Below are 25,048 nucleotides of genomic sequence, written 5' to 3'. Positions count from 1 at the left end.
TCCTCCTCTGATCTCTGTCTGAAAGTGACCTCAACCTCTGACATCCCTGCTGCAACTCATCTGAAAGGTTCAATGCAATAAGCTGCGATGCTCAATGACAGGGAGAAGAAGTTACTGGCAGAATTATGGGACAGACTGACTTACGCGGCTGAAACTATCGGAGCTGAAGCACTTTATAGGTATGTCGTCCCTTTATCTGTTACTTCCTTTGCCACTGAAACTTTTAAACTCCTCTACTTGTTGAAATGTGGCTTAATATGAGAACGATGATGCTGAAATAAACCTGAAGTACATCGGCCCCTTTAATATGAGGTCATTCTTTAATAGACATGTTGGTTCAGAAGGGGATGAACGTGTTAGAGACATGTAGAACATGCTAACAAATAATAAGTGGGGGGGATTTATGAGACAGAATATCATAGTGTCTTAAATGATAGATGAAGGTTTCATTTGCTGCGATGCATGAACAGAGCAGTGAAAGAGTCTGAGACGTTCCCCCTCTGTTTGCTGCTTCCAGGATGTTTGTGACGATCCCAGGATCAAAGACGTACTTCGCCCACCTAGACATCAGTCCACGCTCCCCCCACCTGCTGTCCCACGGGAAGAAGATTGTCCTGGCCATAGCAGAGGGGGCCAAAGACATCAGCCAGCTGACCGTCACCCTGGGGCCCCTGCAGACGCTGCACGCCTACAAGCTCCGCATAGACCCCGTCAACTTCAAGGTGTGTGTCTTAGGAGTCTTTGTCTACAGTCCTTCACTCTGATGTCTGTTATTGTAGCAGAAGCTGTTAAAGCTCAGCACACATTGAATGAACTACATAAACAAACGCCACAAATGCCTGTCATCAGTTCCTGATCACTAATCAATAAGCCCACCCCCTCCCTGCAGCTCTTCTCTCACTGTATGCTCGTCACACTGGCCTGTTTCATGGGTGAAGACTTCACGCCGCGCGCTCACGCAGCTGTGGACAAATACCTGTCAGCTTTCTCTGCTGTGCTGTCTGAGAAGTACAGATGAGACAAGAGAGCACGTGACCCCATGACCCCATGACCCCAGGGACCAAACCTGCATTAAGTTATTAGTATAAGTTGTGTATTAATGGCTATTTCTAACTCTTCAGTTTGTAGGAGTGTGTTTGTATCTGGAGGTCGAGTTGTTTCTCTCCTTTGTTTCTCTCCTCTGTTTCCCTTTCTGCTGTGTGTTTTAAGTATTTGTTAATATTATTTAACAAATACATTAACTAGATATTTGTTAACAACACAGAGGCTGTCAATGCAAAAATGCTTAATCCACCTCATCATTGTAAGATCCCGTGTGTGTGCACTCATACCTCCCAGTGTGATTGATAGAGAAGCTCAGACAACCAAGCGTCAAATCTCTGCATGATGACTTCAAAACTCTACTGCAGAGTCTAATGGTACTGCGGAGCTAATGGTTGCCTGGGAGACAGGAAATCAAAGTGGTGATGTGGGTTACAAAGTTCATGTGTGATTCAGATCCACTGTGAGAGAGTTTGTGTAGTCCTGATATACGAGGCAACAGCGCGACCATGTGGTTGGTTGGGGTATGCGTTTGGCTTTATTCTGTCCTACAGGTTCATGTAGATGTTGATGATGTCATTAAAGATGCCTTATATCAAACTAACAGCGGCTGCAACACCCCGGTTGATTATTAAATATCTGGCTGGCTCATTTTTCATTTCAGTTTGATTAAAGTCATACATGACGTCACGCTGTGGCGCAATGCTCTGACGTAATTCAGTGTATGTTGTTGACTTATAGCCGCAGCGGCCGGCCGGTGTGTGTGTGTGTGTGTGTCTGCGCTCAGGGGAACATGGAGCTGCTCCGCTCTGCAGGCTCATGGGGAACACACTGCTCACTGCGCTCCGGAGTGTAACTGCTGCGGCCTCCAGGGGGCGTCCCGGTGAGGAGCAACACGGTCCCGCTAACTTTAGCTCAGGTTTACGCCCCGGGCGTTAAAGTCTCGTTAAAGTGTGTGACAGAAGAGAAAGATGCGTTTATCTGCATTTATCTCTGAAACTCTCGATCCTGAGCTGAGACGCGCGCTGCATTAACATGAGCTCGTTTTACGTTCACTTTCTGTAACGTGACGCACCGACGCGTGCTTGTTGTTGACATGTAACCATAGCAACTAGCCGCAACGCTCAAACATTACACACTGCTCACCTCTTGCCGTCATGGGGAGCAAGTCTCTGCCGGCGTCCCGTCATGTACCTCCCGTCGCCGCTAGAGGGCGTCCCGGTGAGTAGTCATCAGATCCCGCTCACTTTGATCCACGCCTGCTCCATCTTGACACACATACACACATACACACACATAGACGGATGAAGCACACTGGAGTCGTTCACGTGAACACGGGTGGATAGAGTCTCAGATAAACCTGCACAGTCCAAAGCAGCAGGACTGAGCAGGACACAAACCGAAGGTCTACATGATGTGAGCAGGTCTTCAAACATCTTCAGGGTTTCACATTTTCTCTTGCAGCTTACCTCAGCGCTCCAGCAGGATCGTCTGGTACCTGCAGCTCTGTGGTGGAAGATGCCACCAGCAGAATGGGGAGGATGCTCAGCTCAGAGGAGAGCCCAGACAGACCCACAGCCAAGAGGCCTCCAGCATCTCCAGCATCTCCAGCATCTGTGAGATCCTCCCAGCACCACAGCAGGTCAGAGGAGAGTGGCAGCAAGCGGGAGGCCAGCTGTGAGGTGGTGCAGGAGAGAGTGAAGAAGAGACTGGTGAGTAATCTGAGCCCATCCAGCGATACCCCCAACAAAGCTGCAGCCCCGCCCTCCTCCCCCGCACACACTGACATGACAGGTACGGCCCTGCAGTTACTTTAAGGGTTCAGGATTTGGTTGAGCCGGTCAGACTCTAATCTAAGTGTCTGTCTCTGTCCTCAGCTGTCTTCCAGGCCCGATATGTGGAGGAGGAGCTCCTGGGTCAGGGAGGCTTCGGTGCGGTCTATGCTGGCTTTCGTAAACACGACCAATTGCAGGTATAAGTGAGCACAAACACACAATCAAACACAATTCACAATCTATACTTAAACCTTAACATGTTTGTGTCTTACAGGTGGCCATCAAACATATTCCACAAAAGAAGATCAATCGAGCCCCCATGGTGAGTATTTGTCCCAACACCTTCAGATGTATTCAGTCATCCTTTCTAACACTGAAATGATAGCTGGAAGTGTGTGTGTGTGTGTGTCCCTGTGCAGGTGGTGAACGGGCAGGAGTGCAGCATTCCTCAGGAGCTGCTGCTGCTCTCCATGGCCGGAGCCGGATGTTCAACCATAGGAAGCTCGGCCGCCGTCACTCTGATCGACTGCTTTGAGCTGGACCAGGAGCTCATCCTGGTCATGGAGCACCCGGTGCCCTGCATAGACCTGTTCCAGTACATCGTGGCTGATGGGCTCTACCTGGCGGAGGCCCAGGCGAAAGTAAGTGTGTGTGTTTGTGCCTGTGTGTGTGCCTGTTTGCCCCAATACTCCCAATGCACTGAATGTCTCTTTGTCTCTCCCAGGTTATAATGAGACAGATAGTGGATGTGTTCATTGAGCTCCACTCTAAAGGAGTCCTGCACCGAGACATCAAGCCGGAGAACATCTTGGTTCAAACAGAATCTGATGGCCCCCGAATAAGAGTCATCGACTTCGGCTGTGGAACTAAACTGGAGCCGGGATCGTACACAGAGCTGCCTGGTGGGTCACACGCCTGTCCACACTGTCTGTCCACACTGTCTGTCTGTCTGTCTGTCTGTCTGCCCCTGTCCTCTACATTCATTCTCTCTTTCTCTCTCTCTCTCTCTCTCTCTCTCTCTAGGAACTCAACTTTACACCCCACCAGAGTTTTTCATGCATGGCAGCTATGAGGGCGACGCTCTAACAGTCTGGCAGCTTGGAGTGCTGCTCTACTCCATGCTACATGAAGATACCCTCTTCAGCAGCGACTTGGAGACCATCCTCAAGAAACCCAACATCAGAAAAGAGCTGTCTCGAGGTAAGTCAAGCACACAAGTCAAGACAAACGTTTACATACCCAGAGGTTGTGCATTAATATCACATCTCCATCTTTCTGTTAAGATTGCCGTCAGTTTTTGCTGTCTTGTCTGACCAAGATCTCAAGCGGTCGTCCGAAGCTTGAAGACCTGCGGAGCCACCGCTGGTTTCAATGATCTCGTTAGCGAGACTCTCAGTCACGCTCGTCACCCAGTGTCCACGCCTCCTGCTGCAGCTCCATGCAGCTCTGAGGATCCGGCTGCTGCCACATGGACACACCCCCCCAGCTCCACATGGTGCTGTCTCCTTGCCTACCTCATGGATGTTAGGACTCAGTGGACCAAAGGGGCGTTTCCCTTCCTCACACTCATCAGACACACTGAATCCAATTCAATAAAACTTTGATTGTTTTTAAATGTATATGCCTGATATTTTGATACCTCCTTCTCTTACCTTCTGACCATGGCCAGAGGTGAATCATCTGTTTGTCACAGTGTTCAAAACATCAACAAGGAAGTGTTCCATGCAGCCTTGTTGTATTGGATTTCATAATATCGTCCAGGTGTGTGTCGTCTTGGATTCATGTCCTGTATTCAGTGCAGATTCACCTTGACTGTTCCACAAGTTCTTAGATTTTAAACTGAAGGTTGAGATTATGAGATGTATTTTGCATTTTACTACGTGAAGTTTACCTTTTCCAAGTTCATCAGCTTAGAATTTAACAAGTCTAAATAAAGGACCAGTCTATCATACATGATACATAAATATGATTGGGTCAATCTCTCATCGTGTTCAAGCTGTTGAATGATTCTTCCTCCTTGACGGGCCAGTAGGTGGCAGTATGAGTTTAACGATGAGATTACATTTAATCCCGGGGTTTCTGGGGTCCTTTCCCTTAATGTTGATCTGTGTTTTCCGTGATAATTCGGAGTAAACGTCGTGTATATTGATGCATTCAGGTCAGGAGCCACATTGGCCGCTGTGTCAGTGTGACAGACGCAGAGCTGTCCGCGGTGCTGAATCAAACTCGGCGGCTCATGTAAACGAGCTAAAGTTGTCGTGAAGCTGTCCGTGGTCCTGAAGGGGCACCGTTGATCTGTCCATGGTGCTGAAACCGCCCGTATGAGCTGTCCGTGGTCCTGAAGCGGCACCGTGGAGTTGTCCATAATGCTGAAACGGCGACTTGATGCTGTCCATGGTGCTGAAGTGGCACTCGGGCGCCTGCCATACAATGAATGACCGCACGATGTCGTTTTTTCACCTCGTGTGGTTAATGACATTTTGTCTTAGTGGACACACATTTTGACTTATTTTGTTAAATGTTTCAAACCCATGCAGGACATTCACTCAATCCTCACAACAACAAGAAAAACACAAACACACTGAACTTTTTATTTGTTTGTTTTTATTGCGCAGATATTCAGACCACTTCCCGAGTCCCCACAATAGACCTCTGCTGCTGCTGCTCTGCTGCTGCTGCTCTGCTGCGGGCCATTAGCGGTACTTCTCGGACAGAGCCAGGGCCACCAGGGCCAGGAACTTGTCAACGGCAAGATGGACCTTAGGGGTGAACTCCTCCGGGGTGCAGAGCATAGACATCACCACCAGCATGCAGTGGATCAGGATCTGGAATGGGAGAGATGAGGCGAAGAGTGAGACTGAGGATTACAGCATCTGGACACAATCAGCCGTAAGTTTGACTTTACAGTCGCTGAAGATGCATTCGTTGTTTTTTTTTAACCTTGAAGTTAACAGGATCGATCCTGAGCATGAAGGCGTGCAGCTCGCTGAGGGTGAGGAGGCCACCGACCATGTCGTCCAGCTTAGTTACGGCGTCGAACACGCCCCCCATAATGGTGACTCCGTGCTTCCTGACGGCCAGAGAGGTGGAGCTCACGTCCTTCCAGTGGGCGAAGTAGGACTTGGTCTGCGGATACACCGCCACCATCCTTAGGAGACAGAAGCAGAGAAGTGATGAAGTCTTGCTCCAAAACCACACAACAATAGGAAAATAAAACTCAACAAAGCCAGCGGTGCGAACGTCATCCTATTTAACACGAACTGCACCGTAACGCGCCACTTTTACAGTCAGCAGCGCATTAAACTCGGATCAAGTCAAACTGCTTTGGGATGAGCCGCACTTGAGTGAAGAAGTGAAAGAATACATGAACGACAACTTGTACTGTTTCTATTTTCAATTGTTTGTTGAAATCTATATGGTCAAATATAATCAAAGTAAATGAAGCTGAAGAAGGTTGTGACATCAGCGGCTTCATCCTCTGAGTGGACCAACGGCCGAGAGCTGAGCGGAAGTGCCTCACCTGGAGAGAGCCTCGGCGCCGATCTCCTCCTTCCTGCCGGACAACTTCTGGAAGAATTCCCTGACGACGGCCTTCTCTTTGATGGACAGACTCATGTTGGGCTGCTGGGGAGTGTTTGCTGAGTGATTCAGAGGGAAGCTGTGGAGGGAGCTGGAGCACTGTAGCGTCCCCGGACTCTTTTATGGTCGCAGCTCCGCCTCTGTGCGCTCTCCATTGGCTGCAGCTGGAGTTAATCAGAGGCATCGATCAGTGGCTTGTCTGAATCGCGGGTGTGGTCTCGCTCTTATCGCGCTGCTAAATATGGAAGCAGTGTGCGTTTTTAGGCCTCTGACCTAAATGTGAACACACTGAGATGTTTGGGTGGAATTCACTGCTAAATATAGGCTGTGTGTTTATCAGCTGCTAAGTACATAAATGATTGTTAATATTACTCATGATAATTACATTGAGGATGACAATGGTGGTGATTACACACACACACACACACACACCTTCAACTCAAGTAATTATTTAGTTTGATTTATTTATTTAGTTTCATCATTCCTGTGTTGATGTCTGGATTAAATATGACGTCATTTAGAAACAATCTGTGTGGCCATAGTAAATAGAAAACTATGATCTTCGTTTCCAGAAACATAAACAACATCATAAACAATATGTTTTGTTTGATTGATGGAATTTTATTGTAATTTCCGCTTGAGAAAATGCATTTGTGTGACCGACAGCTTCACTCAGATCTGTAAGACAACCAACACTTTTAAATGCACACAATAAAAGGAGCAAATCTGATATTGCCATCAATAAAAGAATAACATATTATTATCATGTAGCTTCTGAAAATGTAAATATTTCCTCGACAGATCATTCAGCAGATCCAGATTATAGCAGAGTCACGGTGAGGCTGTTTGTATCATGCTGGCCTAAAGTCATCTCACATGTTCGAGGTGTGTGTGTGCATGTCTGTGTGCGTGTGTGTGTGTGTAGATAACATGATATCATATCTACAAACCCCTCTCACAGCTGGAGAGGAGAGGACGGACTCATACGATGCAGCTGGAGAGAAGCGTATGTCACAAATGTTCAAGCTGATCAGATCTGCTAAACGTTCATTGCTGCTACATAATACAGAGCAGCTGTATGATCACATTACATTACATTACGGTCATGTAGCAGACGCTTTTATCCAAAGCGACTTACAATAAGTGTGTTCAACAAAGGTAGATAAAAGAACTTCAGGTCACAAGAAATCGTAAGCGCATTTCCTTCCAAAACCAACAGCTAAGAGCAAAACTAGAGCTAGAGTAGAAGTGCAATAAGTTAGGTGCTATGATGAATGAGAAAAAAGGACAAATTAGAAATGAAAGATTAGAAAACAAGAGCATCAGAAGAGCTAGGACAGAGTAGGTGATGTCCTAAGAGGGAGGATCCGGGTAGTGTTTCCTGAAGAGATGGGTTTTCAGCCTCAGCGAAAGATGTGTCTGTCATGTACAGAGAACAGCTGTTCAGAGACTCTGAGGAGGCTTTGACATCAGCATCATATCAGCAAGTTGACACCATTGATCACAGCTCATCACTTCACTGTTTCAAAACAAGGTGTCAACAAGTAGTGATGAGGCCAAAGAGATGTGTCAGCATGGGAATGAAGAAGAGATCCTGAAATAGCACTGCTTTTTGTTCAGACATGATCGATCCTTATAGGAGAGTTCTCACCTCCACGGACATTATAACACAAATAATGAACATGAGTGAATGAAGTCATATTGTAATGACATCATCATTCTGCCATGTGGTGGAGGCGGTCATGCTCTTTACTCCTTTCCATTCATTGTTTTTGGTCTGAGATCATTGCCATCATTGAACCACGACAAGCAGCCACGTTGATGAAGACAAGACCTTTTTGGAGGTTTATCAACGTGGTAATGTGTCGTAATCTTCTATAGAAGGAGGAACTGTGTGTGTGTAACTTCATTTCTATGCGTTATCGCTCTCAAGTCAAAACCATGAACCCACAGTACAACAAAAGTTTGAGTGCAAATTTGTCACTTTATTGAGGAGAAATCAATTCCACATCTGAAGTACATTCCCCCCTCGAGCCCCCAGGACGGTCTCAGTGGTACTGGCGGCCCAGAGCGGACACGACCACGGCCAGGAACTTCTGCCAGGCTGCCTGCATGTCTGCGGTGAAGTCTTTGCCCATCTTGGAGGCGATGACGATAGTGAGGCAATCAGAAAACAACTACGGGATAAAGAGAAAAAAATGTTGATGATGATGATAACGCTCATGGCAATGGACACTTAGACAGGTTTTGAAGTGAAGATGCAGCTTTACCCTGAAGTTATCGGGGTCCACGTGCAGCTTCTCAGAGTGCAGGACACTCAGCTCGGCGTAAGTGCCCTTGATGTCATCCATGTTTTTCAAGGCGCGATCCAGACCGTGCAGCACCGTGATGCCGTGAGCTCCCACCATCGGGTTGGCCATGATGGCCTCGGCGTTATACAGGTTGCCAAATCCGCCGAAATAACGCTGAGTCCAGGGGTAAACGATCAAGCACCTGCAGGGAGGACAAAGGTCAAGGGGTGAGAGAAGAGCATGAGAAGTCTGGGATCCATGCATGTGACTGAGCCGGCTGTTACCTGCACAGAGCCTTGGGACCGATCTCATTGTAGTCAATGATGTCAAAGACCTGCTGGATCAGAGAGCGCTCATCATCGGTCCACTCAACCATGGTTGCTGTCTTTGGCTTGGATCAGGTTCTGGAGAGAATCTGAACATCGACAGGTCGGAGCTTCTTTTATGTCTCGACTTCTCTCCGCCCCCGGAGGTTAAACGGCCCTGATTGGCTGCAGATGGAAGATTAGATTTCCAAGAATCTTAATCTGCAGCGTCAAAGTGGGTGTTTGTCCTCAAAATAGAAATACGCCCAAACTTATCAGGAACCAGGTCTAAAAATAGAAACCAGGGCTGAAACATGACAGACTGATCATCTAGATCTATATTACTGCTGCAGAACTATGAACACTGGACCTAAACAGTCTTTAGTGCAACAGTTAATGTTGTAAGTCAGATATTTCATGTGTTATTGATTCCAGACACTTTTTGCCAGCACAAAATAAATCAATACTTTTTAAAACAAACTTTTATCATTATTACCATTATCATTCTTCTTCTTCTTCTGATTATTATTATTATTATTATTATTATCATCATTATCATTATTATCATCGTTGTTGTTATTTAAGTATAAGCTCAACTTCAGTGCTGTTGGAATCCAGTACAATTTTAGAATCCACTACAAATCATTCAGTTCATAGCCCAAACTCAAGTTAATAGCTCTCAACAATAAGCTTTAACTTTATTTTCTGTATTTATTGTAAATCAGCAACAGAATCTCAAGAGTTTGAAATTGAATTTGCGGACTTTACAACTGACTAGAGGGGGGGTTTAGACAGACAGACAGACAGACAGACAGACAGGCAGACAGACAGACAGACAGACAGACAGACAGACAGACAGACAGACAGATGGTGTCTTGATGTTCAGTACATTCAGCTGGAGTGTATCCGCTCATTCTGATGACCCAACCCAGAAAAACTTCAACAATCTTCGGCCTTAAACACAGAGAGCAGCGGAACAAGCAGCCACCAACAATTCCAGAAGTAGAACACACGTTCATGTGGCGCCACCTGGTGGGAGTAGGGAGTAACCGCGCCCTCTTCCACTTTCACACGGTTTACTACGCGGATGAAACTTGCAGCTGTCCACATAAGGGTCGTAGCCGTAATATGGGCGGGACTACAAGTAGAATGGGCGCGGTCAACATAGCAAGTCAGCGTGGCACCGCAGCGCCATCTACTGGACATCACATGTACGTGTAGTCTAATAAGAACTAGAAGAACTGGACTCTCGCTTGATGGAAAACTTTTCAGTTCAGCTTTTTTCATTGACAAGAGCAGAGTTTAGGATTCATCTGAACGTTTTGGTGATTTGCTCAGTAACTTATGGGTTTGCATCGTTTTAAATGTTTTCCCCTCACTCCTATGGGCACTTTGTGATTTAGTTTGATTCACTGGTTGAATGTGTGCCAGCAGTGCGTTTATAATGAGATGACTCCCCTGCTGTGACCGTTGGAGTGTCACTACAATTGAAGTTAAGTTAAGTTTGGTTGACAGACTAATTGATGAATCCACATCTTATTGCGTCATTGTGAGGTGTGGTGGAGCTTCTCTGCTCCTCCTGATAACTTCATGCTCCTTATCTGGGCATTTTAGAAGATACTGGCATGGTGCGTTTAAGGACCGAAGTCATTCTGTCCTAACATGACCCCGATTGATCGAGTGACAGCCGGACTCACTCAGTGTCTTTCTGATCATGCTTCATCAGTCAAAACAAGGTGTTGTTTATTGTAAGTTTTTCCACTAATTCTTTATGAAATGACGTGTTGAATGCATGTGGGTTCGGTTGAGCCGTATTCATATTAGGCAATTTGAGGCTGTTTGCCTTTACGTTCCTTCTGGTGCTGTGCGTAAATACGCGAACTATAGAGGAAACCAACCACAACAAGGGATCTGTGTGCAATTAACTTTTCTTTATTGCCAAGACAAACACATGTCATGAGATGTTAACTCTTCTTCGGACGTCTGGCGAGGGGGGCTGAAGACCTCAGTGGTACTGGCGGCACAGAGCCGCCACAACCACGGCCAGGAACTTCTGCCAGGCGCACTGGATCTCCGGGGTGAAGCCTTTGCCAACTTTGGCGGCGATGACGATGGTGAGGCAATCACAAAACAACTATGAAGATGAAGGATGAAGAGAAAATGATGATGATGATGATGATAACGCTCATGGCAATGGACGCTTAGACTGGTTTTGAAGCAAAGGTGCAGCTTTACCCTGAAGTTGTCGGGGTCCACGTGCAGCTTGTCGGAGTGCAGTTTGCTCAGCTCGGTGTAGGCCCTCTTGATGTCGTCCATGTTCTTCAAGGCGAGGTCCAGACCGTGCACCACTGTGAAGCCCTGCTCTGCGATTAGCGGGTTGGCCATGATGGTCTCAGCATTGTACAGGTTGCCAAAGGCGCCGAAGTAACGCTGAGTCCAGGGGTAAACGATCAAGCACCTGCGGGGAGAGAAAGAGGTGAGACAAGGAGCCGTGACGGGAGGTGGACATGTGTCCTCTGAAGGCTCCATACCTGCTCAGAGCCTTCTGCCCGATTTCCTTGTAGTCCAGCCTTTCGAAGATGTTGGTGATGATGGCTCGCTCTGAGTCAGTCCACTCGACCATGATGGCTGTTTGTTAGGTTTCAGACTCAGGAATGAAATCGACTTGGATGCTGCCCGCTGCCCCTTAAATGTACCAAAGCCCGCCCCTCCTCCGGGGGGGAGACGCGCTGTGACAGGCTGGAGATAGGATGGCATCGCTCCAAGTCAAACATCTCAGTATCGCTTTATCAACATGTTTAATAAGACTTAACAATTAAAAAAAGCTCATTCATTGAATTGTTCTCGTTTTTCCCGTTTTAAATGTTTCCCCTATATAGTCCCTTATAGGCACTTTGTTATGCCTATTTATGGTGACGTTGCTACAAACCCTCAAACTGTAAAACGCCCTTTTGCTCACTGAAGAAGATCTGTGAAGATACTTATGGATTATTCATTTGATTCACTGGTTGAATTTTTAATGTAACGGTTGAATAATAATGAAACATCAGGCTGAGTCCCGTAAACACTCCCCCCTGCTGCGCTGACTGTTGGAGTCTTTTGTCTTTTGTTGTCTTTTATGTCTCATTTGTCTAGGTACCTAACTTATTGCACTCCTACTCTAGCTCTAGTTTTGCTCTTAGCTGTTGGTTTTGGAAGGAAATGCACTTACGATCTCTTGTGACCTGAAGTTCTTTTGCCTACCTATGTTGAACGCACTTATTAGAAGTCGCTTTGGATAAAAGCGTCTGCTAAATGACTGTAATGTAATGTAATGTAATGAGTGTCACTACACTTGAAGTTAAGTTAAGTTTGGTTGACAGACTAATTGATGAATCCACATCTTATTGCGTCATTGTGAGGTGTGGTGGAGCTTCTCTGCTCCTCCTGATAACTTCATGCTCCTTATCTGGGCATTTCAGAAGATACTGGCATGGTGCGTTTAAGGACCGAAGTCGTTTTGTACTAACATGACCCAGATTGATTGAGTGACAGCCGGACTCATGAGGTCTCTTTCTGATCACTGTCCCTCTCACAGCTGTGAGGCTTCATGTGTCCATCATGGAGGCTTTAGACTCAACATCACACAGGGGATTTCAAAACAAGCTGTTATGTATTGTGAGTGTTCAGCTCACTTATTCTTTATGAAATAACGTCTTATATGATTATCAGGGTGACTTTTGATTTGAGGCTGCATGTTTGCCTTTGGCCTCCTTGTGGCGCTGTGCGGGATCAGGAAACCAATGACAACAAGGGATCTGTGTGTGAGAAACTTTTCTTTATTGTGGAAACAAACACGTCATGAGATGTCTGAAGGTTTTCAGCCATGCTTGGATGTCATAAGATGTTTGCGCGGTCACGTCCGGTGAGGAGGGCTGAAGACCTCAGTGGTACTGGCGGCGCAGAGCGGACACGACCACGGCGAGGAACTTCTGCCAGGCTGCCTGCATGTCCGGGGTGAAGCCTTTGCCAATGTCAGCGGCGATAACGACGGTGAGGCATTGAGAAAACAACTAGGGGAGAAGGAAACATGGTGATGGTGATGATGATGATGCTGATGAGCAGCGTGGCAACAAATGGACGCTTAGCCTGATTTGAAGTAAAGGTGCAGCTTTACCGTGAAGTTGTCGGGGTCCACGTGCAGCTTCTCGGAGTGCAGTTTGCTCAGGTCGGCGTAGGTGCTCTTGATGTCGTCCATGTTCTTCAAGGCGCGGTCCAGACCGTGCAGCACTGTGAAGCCGTGCTGTGCGATTAGCGGGTTGGCCATGATGGTCTCAGCATTGTACAGGTTGCCAAAGGCGCCGAAGTAACGCTGAGTCCAGGGGTAAACGATCAAGCACCTGCGGGGAGAGAAAGAGGTGAGACAAGGAGCCGTGACGGGAGGTGGACATGTGTCCTCTGAAGGCTCCATACCTGCTCATAGCCTTCTGCCCGATGACCTTGTAGTCCAGACTTTCGAAGATGCCGGTGATGATGGCGCGCTCTGAGTCAGTCCACTCGACCATGATGGCTGTTTCGTTTTGTTAGGTTTCAGACGCTGGAGGGAGACAGACACGAATGCCGCTCGTCTCCTCTCGCCCCCTTAAATAGCCAAACACTACGTGGAAGACGTGCAGAGATAGGCTGGAGATGGAAAGTCTCAGATAAGATGGAGTTTCTCCAGAATTCTGTGGATGGAGGTTCTTCCTCCTCCTTTGGCTCAGAGTATCTCAACCAAAGATATGGAGCTGAGCTGTGTCAGAGCTTCAATGAGGCTGCAGATAGATAAATAGATAGATGAGTCCAAACCTCAAACTGGTAGAATGCAAAGTAACCACAGCACTATGAACCCCAACAGTCTCACTTGGAGATTTGATTTAATTACTATATCAAACTCCAAATATTGCCACATTGTTTCATCATCATCATCATCATCATTGTCTCAATCATCCTGTGGAATTGATCTTTAGGTTCGGGGTCCTGGAAGGGCCCCAAGGACCCTCTGGGGTCAAATTGACCCCAAATTGTTTGACTGTTATCTAAACCATAAAGTGGAAATTTTCAATTATTTTTGTGTCACACCTTTAGTCTGACTCCAGTCCAACGCAACACCACACATTTTTACATTTAGGTTGGAATTTAGGGCCAAAAGGCCTTGTTTACATACAATTTACCCTATTTTTGAGTTTAAAAAATGGGAAAAAATGTTCTTCTACAAATTTCTTCTAATCATGGAGAGCATCGTATCAAACAACCCCTATAAATTTCAGAAGAAAACATTTGATCAACTTTTTAGTATTGTATGGTCCTTGGGGTCAATTTAGGGATTGAAGGCCACATTCCTACATGGATAAGGTCCTTATTAAACATTGCTTGCTGTAAAAACAGATCATGTTCATATTTGAAGAGTGACATCATCACTGTTTATATGTGAGACCTACAACAACTTTTGAAAGACAAACTTGGATCTGGGCTGTGTGTGCCAGTCAGTGTGTCATGCCATGTGTGTTATCTGTGAAGCCACACTGCGCTATCAGAGGCAGCACCGCACCCCCCCACCCAGCGCCCAGCACCACCCAGCACCCAGCACCCACATGCAGGCGTGTTTTGATGAAGGGCCGAGGTGATAAAAAGGGTGTGAGTTGTTTTTTCCCTTTATAGCAAAACACTTATGTTGGAGCCCCTCCCCTCTGAAAAAAGCCAAATTAAAGAATGAGACCCCTGACGACTCTCAGGCTGCAGCTGCCTCATCATCACATCCTGAAACAAGGAGGAGGAAGGAAACAGTAACCACCCTGAAGTTCAATCAGATCTGAAACAATCCCAAAGTTCAAATGAAACTTCTTATGCAGACAAATGCAACGTTTATTACTAAAACCCCCAACAACAACAACACTACGCATACTAATAACATTACTAATAATGCTTGACCGTGTTCTGTTACACTGCAAAAAAATAGATAATGATAATTCATGACGGCTTTTAAGACAACACGTCATAAAAGAATAAGAATAAGAACGTCATCTCTCCACTTCAGTCCATTCAGCTCCTATGGGTGGTTTGTGATGCTTGTGTTTTTTAGTCCCATATGTGGACAGTAACTCTTCATCACAGAAACCTCCCTCAGCAGCTTCTCAGGTCCTGATATCTGCAGCGACAGACCACAGGGCCGATCCAGGTCAGGCTTATTAGAGCACACGCTGCATGAATAGACACATTTTGTCCACACACACGCCCACCGTGCTGCCAGCTGATTATTGCCATGTTTGGCAGGGAGCCAGCGCAGCGTCTATCAGCAGGAGAAGATGCTGATGATCTATGTCAGCGGTCGCGTCTTGGCATCGGGGTGCGTGGGCGGGGCTTCACAACCCAAACTATTTAACCAGACAACCAACGAAAGCACCCAGTTCATCTAGAACATCAAAGAAGCCATCATGAGTCTGTCACCGAAGGACAAGAAGAACATCCTTGGGCTGTGGAAAATCATCTCCAAGTCTAAGGATGCCATCGGGGCCGAGGCTCTGACCAGGTGAGCGCCACGCAAACAGCCTTTATACTGAATTCATCTAAATGATGAAGCAGCCAAAACACAAACATCTTTACTCAATGCAATGTAGTTACCAGTTTACATTCTAACTTTGGTTTGGTTTGATTGCGATGAAGTTCCTTAAGCTGCAGACGAGGCTGGAATTCACAACCTCTATGGTGGTGTGACCGCCTCACACTCCCTCACACTCTCGTCTCCTCTCTGAGCAGGTTGGTGGTCGCCTACCCACAGAGCAAGACCTACTTTTCCCACTGGGAATCGGTGGCCCCCTACTCTGAGCCAGTGAACAAGCACGGCAGGACGGTGATGGGAGGAGTGGAGAAAGCCATCTTCCTGATGGACGATCTGACCGGCGGACTGCTTGAGCTCAGCGAGGTGCATGCCTTCCAGCTGAGAGTGGACCCAGTCAACTTCAAGGTGAGACAGGGCCTCTCTCTCTCTCTCTCTCTCACACACACACACACACACATCATTTCCACACAAATTTTACAATGGCTTTGCTCTCTTTTGCTCCATTAACCTATTTTCCCTTGCGTCCTCAGCTCTTTGCCCACTGCCTCCTTGTCGTCATTGCCATGATGTTCCCCAAGGAGTTCACCCCTAAGGTCCACATCTCCTTCGACAAGTTCCTGACCAACCTGGCCCTGGCTCTCGCCGAGAAGTACCGCTAAACGTGCAGGCTGCCATGCACCAAGTGATTTATGGTGGAAAGTCAAATAATAAAATTGCATGAACCCTTAAAGTTGTTGTGTGCCAATCTGTGAATGATTGATCACTTACACACCTCTCATCTCCATGTGTGCACTTGTTTCCTTATGGGGGAAATGAAGAAACCTTTTTATTTTGGTATTTTTCTTTATTTCACACTGAAAACTTCACTGATCACAGTAAATAAGAAAGCAACAACAACAAGAACAGCTGATATCCGCTTCATATTATGTACAACAGAGTGTGTTATGACTTCATAACCACCCGCAGCTTCTGATCCCCCAGAATGAGCCTGCAGAGAGCAAACAAAGCATCAGTCAGTGTGTTTGTTGGTTATATTTGTTGTTGTTATGCGTCCTTTAGTTTGTACCTGAGCAGAGCTGCAGCCACCAGCCCTCCTCCGATGGGTCCCACCCAGTAGACCCAGTGGTAGGTCCAGTAGTTGGTCATCAGAGCCGGACCAAAAGCCCTGGCCGGGTTCAGACACGTGCCTGAAATGTCACCTCTGCAAGCAAGAACAGGATGATTAGGATCATTATCATTATTGTCCCTGTAGGAAATGACAATGTTGCTCAATAAAGTCCTTGCTTGTTAATTATTAGTTTTTAATGATCATGACCTATTTCATGAAGAGAACACCGGGAATATTGAGACTAAACATGTTTCTGTGTGGAGGTGAGGAAGTGTATTTGACCTTAGTTTATGTTTGGATTTCCCACTTTAAAGAGTAATTCTCCCAAACATCAAAATATATGTGAACCTTTAGTTTGTTTCCTCAGATCAAACATTACAACTCTGTGGTTTGAATACTGCAGATTGACATAAAGCCCTAAAGTGTTTGTGTAATAGAGCAGCACCTCTATGAGCCGATAACACTCTAATATACAGTCACACACACACTGTATATGGGTGGCACAGCCCTTTTCTCAGAAGCTTCCCTTTATCTCACCCTGCCAGCACGTTGATGATGACGGTGGAACCCACTAGGAAAGGAGCAAGCGGGGTCTTGGTCTTGCCGTTCACTGCCACCAGCAGCACCACCATGGTGATCAGGCAGGTCATGGCCACCTCTCCAAAGATGGCTCCGCCCAGCTGGCTGTCTGACTTCAGGATGTCAAAGGCCGCCCCTGTGGCGTTGAAATAGCGGCCTGGAGGTGTCATGATCTAAGAAAGGTCCAGGTATAAACGTCCTTTAACACTCTGCACCACGGGTTCACTGCCCGTCTGGCTTGATATGTCACTGACCTTTGACATTCCAGCTCCCAGCACTCCTCCAATCAGCTGGCACACCAGGTAGGGTCCCACCATCATCAGCTCCATGCCCCCACAGAGGTAGATGGCAATGGTGAAGGGAGGGTTAAAGTGGGAGCCACTGGAAGAGCAGAGAGGAAGACCATGTAAAGACCAAGAGTGTCATCTAGTGGCAAACAGAAAGAGTTACAGAGATCACACAGAGCTGCACACCTCTACTCTACTTTACCTGATGTTATCCATGACCGCCACCAAGACCGCCACCGCCAGGCCGTGCACCAGGGCCGGCTGCAGCCTGCCCGCCGCCGGCACGTTCTCAATGACCGACACGCAGCCCACGAAGACAAAGAACATGGTCCCCACGATCTCTGCCAGGCAGGGCTGGTAGAGCCTCTCAAACTTGTTGGGAGGTTGAGGCACAGGCGGCTTGTTGCCCTTCTCCATCAGAGTCGTGTCCGTGTCCTCCAGTTCCATTTTCTCAACTCCCATTGCTGCTGGTCTCTAGTTGCTCTCAGAGTCTTTTCTTGCGCGAGCGGAGCAGGGACCGAGTAGAGGGCTCAGCAGGGACCAAGTCGAGGACTCAGCAGGCGTTGTCATGACTTATATTCCTGCCGCAGCTTGGACGTCACACATCATAAAACTCAAATCAAAGGATCATTTGAGGTTCATCTTCTACATTCCCCGCCCCAAAGCTTTTCTGAATATGGTTTTATTTGCACCCGTTGCCCTCGTCACAACACAGAGCCATGAAAGGCAGGCCAGTGTCCTCAGGGTGACCTCTACTTAAGGCTGAGGCTGATGATAAGCTTTAAAACGAGCCGCTCAGGAGGTGAAAGGTCAGCATCATTTCATCATCATCATTTCATCATCATCATATCTTTGATACACACTTACTACTCACCTCTATGGCAACAGAACCACAAACATGCATGTGCTTGAGGTTCAGGACAACAACTTTAATGCAATTTCTTTGTGTGATCTTCACTCGTGCACATTCAGGCCCATCATCATCATCATCATCATCATCATGGCTTTATTCCTTTATTTGACTCACTGTGGCTTTTGAGGTGAACATTAAGTATCAACTCAAGGACAGGAGTTTATGATAGTAATCTGTCTTTATTGTGGATTATAGTGACCTGATCTTGATCTGCTTTTAGAGTCATAAAACATCATAGCTTTCCATTGGAGGACTTTGAACCAAATATTGGGAACAAAAAGACTTTTAATTCCACTGTTAGACTCCACAGAAACCTTTCCACCCTTCACACACACACACAAGAGGTCCACATGAGGAGGAACAGATACGGATCCTCACTGCAGCTTTAATGAAACATGGAATACAGAAACCTCAAAGGTGGCCGATCCAAACAAAGACACAACTGCTAACTTTGTACTTCACACCTGCAAACTATGAGCTTCACATTGTATTTGTAGAATGTTTGTTGATACCTCTGCCAAGGAAGATACTGTATGTGTGACTTGTGATACTAATTGTAGTGGCACTTTGTCTTGCTTCATCTTCAGCAGAGATGTGCCACTGCTTAGAGAACAGAGTGATGTCATCAAACTAACAAGGTGATATCATCCAAACACTTTGATGACATCGCTCCCTCTGTTTCACCTCCAAAATACTGGAGCATCCCGGTCTTTAATCAAGTCTCACACAGCCTGCTTGGTCTTCAACCAGATCAGCGCTGCACGTCACTCTGCTGCTCACTGATTCAATATGGCTGCCACTTATGTGAACTCTCAGACCTGAGACCCGGAGACTCCATCATGGAGATCAACGGCATCCACGTCAGGCAGCACACAGCCGCTGTGACGCTGATCAAAGCATCCCAGGGGAGGACGGTGCATCTGTGTGAGGAAGGACCGAACATGAGGCTCCAACATGAGGATACATAATAATCAAGCTGTGTAGGATTATTATGACTGGGAAGTAAGTTGTATTTCTTGGATCATTTGACAAATCAGGACTCTTAAGGCAACATTTTCATCATAAATGCTCCCCCAACACAAAGGCTGTCCTAACTCTTAGACACCTTACATACAGTGTCACCTTATATACGGTGACACATCAGACTCTGACCAAACTCTTACAAGTTGGCTCCTTGTAACAAAAGAGGAAACTTCCACAAACATAAAACAAACAAATGACCACAACCAACACAACAGGGTGCTGCAGGGTGACAAACAGAGACTGAGCCACCGGCCGCCTTAAGTACAGGAGAGCCAGGCTGCACAGGTGAGCCTCATCTGCTCTGACGACCACAAGCAAGCGCATTGCCATCGCATCTCATTAATGTGAGCAGGTTATAAAGTCATGTGTCAGTGTGGATGTTGGCACGTAGCTCAGAGTGGTTGGTGAGTTATTTGTTTTAATGCCTCAGACTCTTCTTCATCACTCTGGATGTCTTCATTAGCACTGACAGAGCGACGACTCTTTACCAGGAGGAAGAACGCTGCCATGTGCTTGGAAATACATGAATATTAATAAAACGCTTTAAAAGACAAGAGTGGGTTTGTTTCCCTTTTTATGACCTAAAGTGAGTCTCTCTATTTTAATACAAATAAACATGACATAACTATTACACAGTATTACACAAGGTCACTTGCACGCTCTCATGAGGAGGGAGAGCTGTTAAAGGATCAACGGCCAACAAGCACAACACTGTGGTTGAGCTTCTTGTCTGGACTTTTAGACTTTAGTTTCCTCAAAAGCTGCAGATCATTGATGAAAGAGTTCATAATGCAGTCTGTGGTTTGTGGTTTGAATAGAGTAGAGAGAGAAAAGCTGTAAATGCTGAGTGTTGTAAGGAGAGTTTGTGTATAAGAGCTGATAACACATACAGACAGACACACACACACACACACACACACACACACACACACACACACACACACACACACACACACACACACACACACACACACACACACACACACACACACATGGATGGGTGGGTGGCACGGCCCTTTTCTCAGAAGCTTCCCTTTATCTCCCTGCCAGCATGGTGATGAAGACGGTGGAGCCAGCAGGGTTCAGGTCTTGGGTTAGGACTAGGCTCTCCTGCTGAAGGAGGCATGCAGCTTATCAGGCGTTCATTACATTCAGAGTGAAGCTAAAACACACAGGAGCACAAGAGGCTATGAGATTAGCTCCACATAAAGGAGTGAGGGTGCAATATTTTGTAGGTTAAAAAGCTAAAAGACCTTTATCTATCTATCTATCTATCTATCTATCTATCTATCGAGTTAAAGCTGCGATCAGCCAAACAAGGTGAGGAACATCAGTGATTAGTGATTGGACGCACCTGAGCTTCATTATTTAACAGATCTCATCTGGAGACTATAATCTGAAATAAACTGAACTAAAACAGGACAACAGCTTTTTACTCAAATTTTTATTTTTAATTAATCTGTACCGGGTCAGCATCTTTAGAAACACTTTCACCTTTAACAAACTCCAGGAACAAGAATAAAAAACCTTTCATGAGGGAGCAGGTGTGTGTGTGTGTGTGTGTGTGTGTGTGTGTGTGTGTGTGTGTGTGTGTGTGTGTGTGTGTGTGTGTGTGTGTGTGTGTGCATGCATGTCTGTTAACACTCACATGCACAGGTTCATATCGTCCCCAATTGAAATAAAAGTCATCAGGGAAGCATAAGTGATAAATACATCAAAGTAAAATGGCATACCAAAGCCAGGCAGGGAGGATAATCGAACATGTGAACCCTTAAAAGAAGCCTCTCCATGTCTGGGTGCAGGATCTGACTCAGTGCAGAGGCTTCACCCCTCGTCTTCACCGTGCTTCACTGCGAGCACCCAAGGGGACGCAAAGGAAACTCATCACGCCACTCTGACCGCGGCTTTGACACATTCACTACTTCCAGGTGAATACTTGACGTAGCTGGAGGGACTTCCTCTTCACCCACGTCTCCTTCAACCTGTCCGTCCTGGCACTGGCCCAAGGCGAGCGAACGAACGACAAAGTGCAGCCGCTCAAAAGGCCAACTGTGCCAGACCTGAGGGGACGAACACGGCGACTCGTTTAAACCACACTGCTCATCAGGCATCAGAATGTACAGATGGATGGAGAGGTTGAAACAGGACAGAGCCATTACCCAGCTTCAGCTTGTCCTTGGTGGCCCAGCAGATGCTGTAATGCTGGAGCAGCTGCTGCAGCAGCTCCCTCTCATCCAGGAACTCCAGCCTCTCCACTCTGAAAAGAGACCAAGCATCTCAGCGTCTCAGCTTCCAGAGTTTGCAACAGTCAGCAAGGCTTCAAATACACTCCAACACTTTGAGCACATGAGACCATCTGAGGTTCTGAGTGTGTTCCTCTCTCAGGTTGTGGCTTCACTCACTGAGACGACAATAAAGGTTTGATCATTTCCAGAACATTTCAATGCCTGGAAACTAGAATTTCTAATCCCATGATGTTTCCTGGATGTTCACCACTTGTAGCGTTTGTTTGATTGGAGTTACTGAACTCCTATTGGTCTGTGGTCAAAGTCAGTGAGAGTCGATTACTGGCCCACACTTCAAACCCAAAGAATAGAGTTTATGATGCCTTTAGCAGAATGTGCAACATGAGTAATAAAAGGTGAAAGCAGTAAGGATCAAAGCTCGTCTGCTGATGAAACCAAACATTCAATGATTACACACAGTAGAGCAGCTGGATCCAGAGCAGAGATAAGAGCACATAACTGGGAGTTATTACCCAAACTGACCCTGTGGGCTCTGTGCTCACACTTCACACTCACCTGATCACTCTCCGCCTCTCCTGCTGATGAAACCTCCATGAACTTTATCTACTGCTTCTTTTATTAAATACATTTTAGATTAGATACTTTGTCCCTGATGTGTAAATGCTGAGAGTGCAAAACAAAATAAGACTGGAAACGTTTTGAAGATCACAATCGATCCTCATTGAGCCTTCCTCTAGACTGCACACACACTCTGCCAGCTGAGAGGCATTACCTCGCCATGTCATCCTGAGGAAGGATCCCGTAGATGGTCATCATGTCCAGAGCGTCAGCGTGCTCCCAGCCTGTCTTCAGAAACCGCTCCTTCTGAAAACGTCACACACTGAACAATGTCACACACTGAATTATGTCACACACTGAACTATGTCACGCCTGGAGGCCACAGAGCTTCAGGACCGACTTTGCTTTGCTTGTCATAAACAGAACATGGATTGTTTCTGCTGGATGTTACCTGAGAGTCCAGAGACTGGCAGGCCTCCACTCCTGACATGGGGCACTGGCGGCGCTGCAGGTTCTCGATCATCACCTGACCGAAGCGATCGCCCATGTTCACCTGTGCACAGAGAACACTCATCAGACCGGAGCCAGGTCGGGGCTGAGGCCTTAATTTGTAGGTAGATTGAGATGATGATGATGATGATGATGATGAGGGGTTAGATGTTTGCTTCTGCTGTTTTTCGGGACGTTTACCTGCTCATAGTTGACGAACATGGCGGTGTGAAAGGTTTCTGCTGCCCAGTGAATAATATTGGAGGACTGTGAGGGCGTCATGTAGACCAGCACACACTCAGACAGGAGCAGTGTGGGTAATCTGGAGAAAGGAAAACAACACAACCATCAAACCATGGAGGAACAAAGGGAGAATATACATCTGACAACCACAACAAATCATCAGCATCACACAAACGAAGCAGAGGAACGTTCAATGGGCTTGATGTGTAAGAATGAGCAGAGTGGAACTTCGTACTCTGGGTTGAGACTGAACTTCTTCAGTTTCTCATCCATGCTCGAGATGTCGCGGAGATCTGCCCCGATGATGCAGTAACGGTCTGAGTCCAGGCTGTGGCCATCTGAACGCATACACACACACACACACACAGACAGAGAAGCAGGAATGAAGAGTGTTTGTGGATAAACATCTGAATGAATGATCTGGTATGTATTGTTTGCTCATTACCCAGAAGTAAGGAGTCTGTAGAGTGTGTCTCTATGAGGGGTTTGGACAGAGGAGGTTTGGTCCTACACAAACACAGGAAAAACTATTACAATTCATGATTAGAGCACTCATAAATCTTTAAAGTCTAGAGCTACACAACACTACACACATGAGCCCAACTCGGATACAAGAGCATTATAAAGCAAACACAGTAGTGTACAATTGTCACTGCTCAGTGGTTCGTCGTTCTATGTCGCCCTCTAGCGGCCACTACAACACATTACAATACTAAGCAACTGCTAAAGATGTGAAACACTGGACCTGTCAGTGGAAAGCCTTCAGAACCAGTATGACGTGTGGATGTTTCAGTATAAATAAAACAATAAAATCAGCACGGCGTCCTTACTTTATGTTGTGTATTTTCCTGGCCACAACTGTTGGGAAGTCAACTTCAAAGAACTTCTTAGGCAGGAGGTCTTCATCCTGTAAAACACACAAATGAATCTGTGTCTTCTGAATTTCCGTGAGGACGAGACAGAAGTGTGTAACAGATTCATCCAGCTAAGGCGAGCTGCAAACCTTTAGCCTCCAGAAGGTTGTGTCCAGTCCAGCACCCAGGTTGATTACTTGACAGTTACATTCAGTTTTCCTAATAAAAGCATCAAGGAGGATGTTCACCCCTCGGACTCGGGCATAATAACCTATCAGAGGAGACACAAGAGGACCGTCATATGAGACGTATGGTGGCAAAAAAGAAGAAACAATTATCCATGTTGAAAATGAATGCCTTGCCTCTGTTGATCTCAGGAGCCTTCCTCTCCCCCACAGATCTCACAAAGTACTGGATATAAGGATCCTTCCAGTAGCCTTTACTGGAGGCAAACCTACAAACACATTACATATGAAAGACAAGGTGTTAATGCACTCTATTCAGGAAACACTGGTTTGTTTACATTTACATATATCATTCCAGAGTGCAACCACTGCAGGCCGGCACGCCACTGTATTGTAATGAGTTGTTTTGGTGTCTTTCTGCCCTCTAGTGGTAGAAACAGCTAAACGCAGCTCTAAAGGCACATTACACTTGTGATCTTGGTTATAACAGAATTCAATCACATGATCTTCCTCCTTCTGCGACACGAACACAACAGCAAATGATCTCAGTTTGCATTAGGAGTGATTTGACTTTGTTACGGATGGTTTCACTCTGTCGCATTTACCGTTTGCATGTCGTCGCATCGTCACACGTCGCCCTCACTGCTTCGTCTGCGGTGTCCGAGTCTGTGAAGGGCTGCCGGGCCGCCATCAGGGAGTCAGAGGGGGAACTTAGTAGAACATGAAGGCGGTGAACGCTCCAGTCCAGCTGCTTCACACAGGCACAAGCTGCTACAAGCTAACACAGCTACACTTGACAGGTGGCTGATTGACCCAGAATACAGAGAATAACTGAGGTGCGGCGTTCACGTACCTGCACACTACAGACCCAATACACGTTACATGTGAAGTGCAATTCCTGGTGAGACTAATGAAGGTTTTACTGATGGCGATTTACAAGAGGCTATATGCACTCCATGTTTGGAAATCTGGAAGATAAAAAAAATGCTTCCGGT

General features: G+C 46.5%; 9 protein-coding genes across 9 annotated transcripts; 3 read left to right on the top strand and 6 right to left on the bottom strand.

Moving 5' to 3' along the window:
* Nucleotides 1–518: 518 nt before the first annotated feature.
* Nucleotides 519–1,018, top strand: hbae4 (hemoglobin alpha embryonic-4). The gene is made up of 2 exons (XM_076169616.1): nt 519–722; nt 890–1,018. Exons 1-2 carry the CDS (start codon nt 519–521, stop codon nt 1,016–1,018), a joined length of 333 nt encoding a protein of 110 aa, XP_076025731.1.
* LOC143015564 (serine/threonine-protein kinase pim-2-like) lies at nt 590–4,697 on the top strand. The gene is made up of 8 exons (XM_076169583.1): nt 590–722; nt 2,506–2,835; nt 2,919–3,013; nt 3,091–3,138; nt 3,236–3,457; nt 3,541–3,718; nt 3,840–4,016; nt 4,100–4,697. The coding sequence occupies exons 2-8, from the start codon at nt 2,574–2,576 to the stop codon at nt 4,189–4,191; spliced, it is 1,074 nt and encodes a 357-aa protein (XP_076025698.1). The 5' UTR covers nt 590–722; nt 2,506–2,573; the 3' UTR covers nt 4,192–4,697.
* A 706-nt stretch (nt 4,698–5,403) lies between these two features.
* On the bottom strand, nt 5,404–6,499 carry LOC143015604 (hemoglobin subunit alpha-1-like). The gene is made up of 3 exons (XM_076169649.1): nt 6,337–6,499; nt 5,757–5,964; nt 5,404–5,641 (listed from the first exon to the last, which is right to left on the bottom strand). Exons 1-3 carry the CDS (start codon nt 6,429–6,431, stop codon nt 5,510–5,512), a joined length of 435 nt encoding a protein of 144 aa, XP_076025764.1. The 5' UTR covers nt 6,432–6,499; the 3' UTR covers nt 5,404–5,509.
* A 1,871-nt stretch (nt 6,500–8,370) lies between these two features.
* Nucleotides 8,371–9,088, bottom strand: LOC143015609 (hemoglobin subunit beta-like). Its single transcript, XM_076169655.1, has 3 exons — nt 8,971–9,088; nt 8,666–8,888; nt 8,371–8,572 (listed from the first exon to the last, which is right to left on the bottom strand). The coding sequence occupies exons 1-3, from the start codon at nt 9,060–9,062 to the stop codon at nt 8,444–8,446; spliced, it is 444 nt and encodes a 147-aa protein (XP_076025770.1). The 5' UTR covers nt 9,063–9,088; the 3' UTR covers nt 8,371–8,443.
* Nucleotides 9,089–10,901: 1,813 nt separating this feature from the next.
* LOC143015608 (hemoglobin subunit beta-2-like) lies at nt 10,902–11,681 on the bottom strand. The gene is made up of 3 exons (XM_076169654.1): nt 11,523–11,681; nt 11,227–11,449; nt 10,902–11,125 (listed from the first exon to the last, which is right to left on the bottom strand). The coding sequence occupies exons 1-3, from the start codon at nt 11,612–11,614 to the stop codon at nt 10,997–10,999; spliced, it is 444 nt and encodes a 147-aa protein (XP_076025769.1). The 5' UTR covers nt 11,615–11,681; the 3' UTR covers nt 10,902–10,996.
* Nucleotides 11,682–12,789: 1,108 nt separating this feature from the next.
* Nucleotides 12,790–13,602, bottom strand: LOC143015644 (hemoglobin subunit beta-2-like). The gene is made up of 3 exons (XM_076169692.1): nt 13,444–13,602; nt 13,148–13,370; nt 12,790–13,043 (listed from the first exon to the last, which is right to left on the bottom strand). Exons 1-3 carry the CDS (start codon nt 13,533–13,535, stop codon nt 12,915–12,917), a joined length of 444 nt encoding a protein of 147 aa, XP_076025807.1. The 5' UTR covers nt 13,536–13,602; the 3' UTR covers nt 12,790–12,914.
* A 1,778-nt stretch (nt 13,603–15,380) lies between these two features.
* LOC143015633 (hemoglobin subunit alpha-like) lies at nt 15,381–16,298 on the top strand. Its single transcript, XM_076169683.1, has 3 exons — nt 15,381–15,538; nt 15,766–15,973; nt 16,099–16,298. Exons 1-3 carry the CDS (start codon nt 15,444–15,446, stop codon nt 16,225–16,227), a joined length of 432 nt encoding a protein of 143 aa, XP_076025798.1. The 5' UTR covers nt 15,381–15,443; the 3' UTR covers nt 16,228–16,298.
* LOC143015634 (aquaporin-8-like) lies at nt 16,106–19,771 on the bottom strand. Its single transcript, XM_076169684.1, has 5 exons — nt 17,745–19,771; nt 17,510–17,636; nt 17,214–17,428; nt 16,635–16,769; nt 16,106–16,556 (listed from the first exon to the last, which is right to left on the bottom strand). Exons 1-5 carry the CDS (start codon nt 18,002–18,004, stop codon nt 16,511–16,513), a joined length of 783 nt encoding a protein of 260 aa, XP_076025799.1. The 5' UTR covers nt 18,005–19,771; the 3' UTR covers nt 16,106–16,510.
* Nucleotides 19,772–20,908: 1,137 nt separating this feature from the next.
* lcmt1 (leucine carboxyl methyltransferase 1) lies at nt 20,909–25,040 on the bottom strand. The gene is made up of 12 exons (XM_076169710.1): nt 24,907–25,040; nt 24,659–24,801; nt 24,231–24,322; nt 24,018–24,139; nt 23,845–23,921; nt 23,460–23,521; nt 23,250–23,352; nt 22,973–23,093; nt 22,734–22,835; nt 22,497–22,588; nt 21,638–21,735; nt 20,909–21,538 (listed from the first exon to the last, which is right to left on the bottom strand). The coding sequence occupies exons 2-12, from the start codon at nt 24,742–24,744 to the stop codon at nt 21,516–21,518; spliced, it is 978 nt and encodes a 325-aa protein (XP_076025825.1). The 5' UTR covers nt 24,745–24,801; nt 24,907–25,040; the 3' UTR covers nt 20,909–21,515.
* Between the last annotated feature and the right edge of the window lie 8 nt (nt 25,041–25,048).

This window comes from Genypterus blacodes, unplaced genomic scaffold (assembly GCF_046128005.1).
Source record: "Genypterus blacodes isolate CSIRO-AG114 ecotype Tasmania unplaced genomic scaffold, CSIRO-AGI_Gbla_v1 ptg000209l_1, whole genome shotgun sequence".
NCBI classification, from domain to species: Eukaryota; Metazoa; Chordata; class Actinopteri; order Ophidiiformes; family Ophidiidae; genus Genypterus; species Genypterus blacodes.
The sequence above is the reverse complement of the archived record's forward strand: the minus strand, read 5'-3'. Positions and strand labels throughout refer to the sequence as shown.

Coding starts and splice junctions, on each gene's coding strand:
- LOC143015604 (XM_076169649.1), bottom strand. CDS start 6,431: ATGAGTCTGTCCATCAAAGAGAAGGCCGTCGTCAGGGAATTCTTCCAG. Junction 5,965..6,336: donor GGCGCCGAGGCTCTCTCCAG/GTGAGGCACTTC, acceptor CTGTCTCCTAAG/GATGGTGGCGGTGTATCCGC. Junction 5,642..5,756: donor TCGATCCTGTTAACTTCAAG/GTTAAAAAAAAA, acceptor CTCCCATTCCAG/ATCCTGATCCACTGCATGCT.
- LOC143015609 (XM_076169655.1), bottom strand. CDS start 9,062: ATGGTTGAGTGGACCGATGATGAGCGCTCTCTGATCCAGCAGGTCTTT. Junction 8,889..8,970: donor GGTCCCAAGGCTCTGTGCAG/GTAACAGCCGGC, acceptor TCCTCCCTGCAG/GTGCTTGATCGTTTACCCCT. Junction 8,573..8,665: donor TGGACCCCGATAACTTCAGG/GTAAAGCTGCAT, acceptor TTTATCCCGTAG/TTGTTTTCTGATTGCCTCAC.
- LOC143015633 (XM_076169683.1), top strand. CDS start 15,444: ATGAGTCTGTCACCGAAGGACAAGAAGAACATCCTTGGGCTGTGGAAA. Junction 15,539..15,765: donor GGGGCCGAGGCTCTGACCAG/GTGAGCGCCACG, acceptor CTCTCTGAGCAG/GTTGGTGGTCGCCTACCCAC. Junction 15,974..16,098: donor TGGACCCAGTCAACTTCAAG/GTGAGACAGGGC, acceptor TTGCGTCCTCAG/CTCTTTGCCCACTGCCTCCT.
- LOC143015634 (XM_076169684.1), bottom strand. CDS start 18,004: ATGGGAGTTGAGAAAATGGAACTGGAGGACACGGACACGACTCTGATG. Junction 17,429..17,509: donor TGGGAGCTGGAATGTCAAAG/GTCAGTGACATA, acceptor GACCTTTCTTAG/ATCATGACACCTCCAGGCCG. Junction 16,770..17,213: donor ATCATCAACGTGCTGGCAGG/GTGAGATAAAGG, acceptor TCTTGCTTGCAG/AGGTGACATTTCAGGCACGT.
- LOC143015608 (XM_076169654.1), bottom strand. CDS start 11,614: ATGGTCGAGTGGACTGACTCAGAGCGAGCCATCATCACCAACATCTTC. Junction 11,450..11,522: donor GGGCAGAAGGCTCTGAGCAG/GTATGGAGCCTT, acceptor CTCTCCCCGCAG/GTGCTTGATCGTTTACCCCT. Junction 11,126..11,226: donor TGGACCCCGACAACTTCAGG/GTAAAGCTGCAC, acceptor TCATCTTCATAG/TTGTTTTGTGATTGCCTCAC.
- LOC143015564 (XM_076169583.1), top strand. CDS start 2,574: ATGGGGAGGATGCTCAGCTCAGAGGAGAGCCCAGACAGACCCACAGCC. Junction 2,836..2,918: donor CGCACACACTGACATGACAG/GTACGGCCCTGC, acceptor CTCTGTCCTCAG/CTGTCTTCCAGGCCCGATAT. Junction 3,719..3,839: donor ATCGTACACAGAGCTGCCTG/GTGGGTCACACG, acceptor CTCTCTCTCTAG/GAACTCAACTTTACACCCCA.
- LOC143015644 (XM_076169692.1), bottom strand. CDS start 13,535: ATGGTCGAGTGGACTGACTCAGAGCGCGCCATCATCACCGGCATCTTC. Junction 13,371..13,443: donor GGGCAGAAGGCTATGAGCAG/GTATGGAGCCTT, acceptor CTCTCCCCGCAG/GTGCTTGATCGTTTACCCCT. Junction 13,044..13,147: donor TGGACCCCGACAACTTCACG/GTAAAGCTGCAC, acceptor CTTCTCCCCTAG/TTGTTTTCTCAATGCCTCAC.
- lcmt1 (XM_076169710.1), bottom strand. CDS start 24,744: ATGGCGGCCCGGCAGCCCTTCACAGACTCGGACACCGCAGACGAAGCA. Junction 22,836..22,972: donor TGTTCGTCAACTATGAGCAG/GTAAACGTCCCG, acceptor CTCTGTGCACAG/GTGAACATGGGCGATCGCTT. Junction 21,736..22,496: donor CCTCAGGATGACATGGCGAG/GTAATGCCTCTC, acceptor GTCTCTTTTCAG/AGTGGAGAGGCTGGAGTTCC.
- hbae4 (XM_076169616.1), top strand. CDS start 519: ATGTTTGTGACGATCCCAGGATCAAAGACGTACTTCGCCCACCTAGAC. Junction 723..889: donor TAGACCCCGTCAACTTCAAG/GTGTGTGTCTTA, acceptor CCCTCCCTGCAG/CTCTTCTCTCACTGTATGCT.